We start from the raw sequence: 2891 nt of genomic DNA on the forward strand, positions 1-2891 counted from the left end.
GCGTCGTTGGGCTTAGAATGATTGCCAGCAGCTTTTATGTTTACCAACGATATACCTCTGATTTTCCAAAGTACATTATGTTCCACTCGCGCTCTGACGGGTTAAGATTTCCTCATTTTTACAACGATATGCGTGCTCTTATACTGTGATTGCATGTTTAGCACTAAGTACTACTAATCATATTGGTTCTGTATTAAGTGGATAAGTGCATGTCAAATTTTATAATCGTCTTCGCATGCAATCGATGTGGACGTGTGTGAGATATTTGAAAAAGCAAAACAGTATTAAATCAAACTAAACAAAATAAACCGTTAATTATTTTTAAACAATAATAAGATTGGTAAAGAAGTTTAATAATAAAATTCCATGTTCTTTATTACCATAATAAGGTTATATATTATAATTATCATAGACTCTCAGAACTAACAAAAAGTTTACAAAATTATTCAGAACATTCTCACTCCTTATAAGCACTTATAAAGTTACAAATTTGTATTTATTAACTAACAAATATCTACCTGACCATGTAAATTCAATCACGCTTTCGCTTTTTCGTATTTGAATTCCCCAATTTTGCATATAGCTTGGCACACAATTTACACCAAATGTATAGCGTCAGTACTAAAACACCCGCGAGACCACCAAACAACACTAGACCTGTATCTAAGCTATTCAGCTGTATAAAGTTTAGATCTTTCGAAGTAGCACGCATATGTGGGGCGCCTTTATGCCGTAGTACATACTCCGTCCAGTATATAGCCGTATCTAATGGCTTCATTGGTTGATCGTGAAACTGTCGCGATAGCTCCTTAGCTTTCTCCGTATATTTAGGATTATTGAGTACTTCCAGTATGGCACGCTTCATATTATCTGCTGTAAATGTTTTAATATCGACATGCAAACCAAAGCCCGATTGCACTGCTTGTGCCACATTTAAAAACTGATCGAAAAACACTGGCATACCAATCAGTGGCTTGGCATTATGTATCGCTTCGATGGTGCCCAATAAACCGCCGTGCATAATAAACAACTTGACTTTAGGATGTGCCAATAGATCGAATTGTGGAAACCATTTACTGATATAGACATTATTTGGCTTACCAGGCAGTTCGGTATCTTCGAATTTCCACAACACATTTACATTTAAAGAGCCGAAAACATTAAGGAGCGCTTCAAGTTTTTCTTTTGGCAAATTTTTGCTTCTAACATTTGTGCCAAGCGAAAAATAGATCACATCTAAGGGTGAAGAAGATATGAAGTGCTCCATATCGGCGGGAAGAGGATTTGCTTTGTCTGGCAAAAATATTCCACCGACTTCGATAACATTCGGTACATAAGGACGCGGATAGCTCAACGAGAAATGTTGATTGAGCAACAGAAGTGACATATTTTTACGTAGCTGCTTCAATTCTGTGCTGCTGTTTGGAAAATAATGCTTATAAACCTCTTCGTAATAAGGCAACATAATAGTATGCAAATGTACACGCTCCACTGTGGTCCACCAAAGATTCAGAAGACGTTGCCAAAAGTTCATGTGATCTGTCAGTGGTACGGTGTATAACGGCGTAAATGATAGCGGTGATATATTGCCCACATACTCGTCCAAGTGAGGATCCATGCCATATGTGCTTATGCCTATTATTGGCGCTTTGAAGTGTTCCGCAAAGCCAAAAAGTGGCTCATTTCGCAGCGGTTCGAGTATGAGCAGATCAAAATGTTCGTCAGAGTGTAGAAGCTCTTGAACGGCTGGACTGTCGAGCACTTGTTTCAAGGAAATACTGATTAAAGGTTTGAACGCATTCAATGCGCTCCAGTAGGTGTAACGTTCCTTATAAATACCCGCCATTACCGCTAAAACAAAATTATGATGCATTATTATGTTAGGCTTCCAAGGTCACTGATACGAAGTACTTTAATTTTTCTTCTATACATATAAATATAATATACTCACCATCATAGTGCTTCCGCATCTCAGTCACTTCAATATCTCGCCAATTTGCAAGCGGCTTCGTTTGTGGATACATTGAGATAACGGTAAGTTCATGGCCACGTAATGCTATCGCCTTGAGATATGGCTCAACGCATATGAATTGCGAACGCCCAGGAAATGGAAATATCGCTAAAATTCTTGCACTTTCTCCACAACTGAAGCTATTAAATGCGAAAGCAAAGGCCAAAGCCAGAATAGCGCTCGAGGTACGCATTGTTTTTAATTCAACCACTTGCGTTCGAAATTCATTTAGTACTGAATTGAAGGAATAATTTCGTTGGAAAAAAACCAATCCAATTTGGGCACATATCTTTAATCTTTACCTTTGTTTATATACTGATTGCTCTAGATTATCTTTCGCTTTTATTTTTAATATTTCTGTTTGCAAGTCATGTTTTAATGTTTTTCTACATGTAATTAATGTCAAATCTGGTATTTATTCAATTTTTACCTGCGCTTCTTTTAACTACAAAAAAAGTTAATTCAAATCTTATCACTTGGATTTAGAATATTTTATTTAAACCGATGCTCTTTCAAATAACTGGCGCGAATCTAAGACAAATAAGAAATCAACATCTTCGAATGAAACCAAATTGACTAAACTGAAGCATTCGTTAGGCTGGATTGAGATCGGTAGATATTATTCTTACAAAATACTATTATTATTATTATAACGGTGGTTGTCTCTCAGTAAGCACATTAAAGCCCCTCATTATATTTCTCATATAAAAAGTCATTCAATAAAGTGCATTAACCACTTCAGGTGCCAAGGTTAACATTCTCTCATGGAACTCCATAATATAAAGGGTGATTTTTTAAGAGCTTGATAACTTTAAAAAAAAAAAAACGCATAAAATTTGCATCTCATCGGTTCTTTATTTGAAACGTTAGATTGGTTCAT

At 36.2% G+C, this 2891-nt stretch overlaps 1 protein-coding gene across 1 annotated transcript; it reads right to left on the bottom strand.

Annotated features, from left to right (window-relative positions):
* Positions 1-345: 345 nt before the first annotated feature.
* LOC105219091 (UDP-glycosyltransferase UGT5) lies at positions 346-2587 on the bottom strand. The gene is made up of 2 exons (XM_011195016.3): positions 1952-2587; positions 346-1851 (listed from the first exon to the last, which is right to left on the bottom strand). Exons 1-2 carry the CDS (start codon positions 2202-2204, stop codon positions 533-535), a joined length of 1572 nt encoding a protein of 523 aa, XP_011193318.1. The 5' UTR covers positions 2205-2587; the 3' UTR covers positions 346-532.
* Positions 2588-2891: the final 304 nt, after the last annotated feature.

The sequence above is a fragment of the Zeugodacus cucurbitae genome, chromosome 2 (genome assembly GCF_028554725.1).
Source record: "Zeugodacus cucurbitae isolate PBARC_wt_2022May chromosome 2, idZeuCucr1.2, whole genome shotgun sequence".
Classification (NCBI taxonomy): Eukaryota; Metazoa; Arthropoda; class Insecta; order Diptera; family Tephritidae; genus Zeugodacus; species Zeugodacus cucurbitae.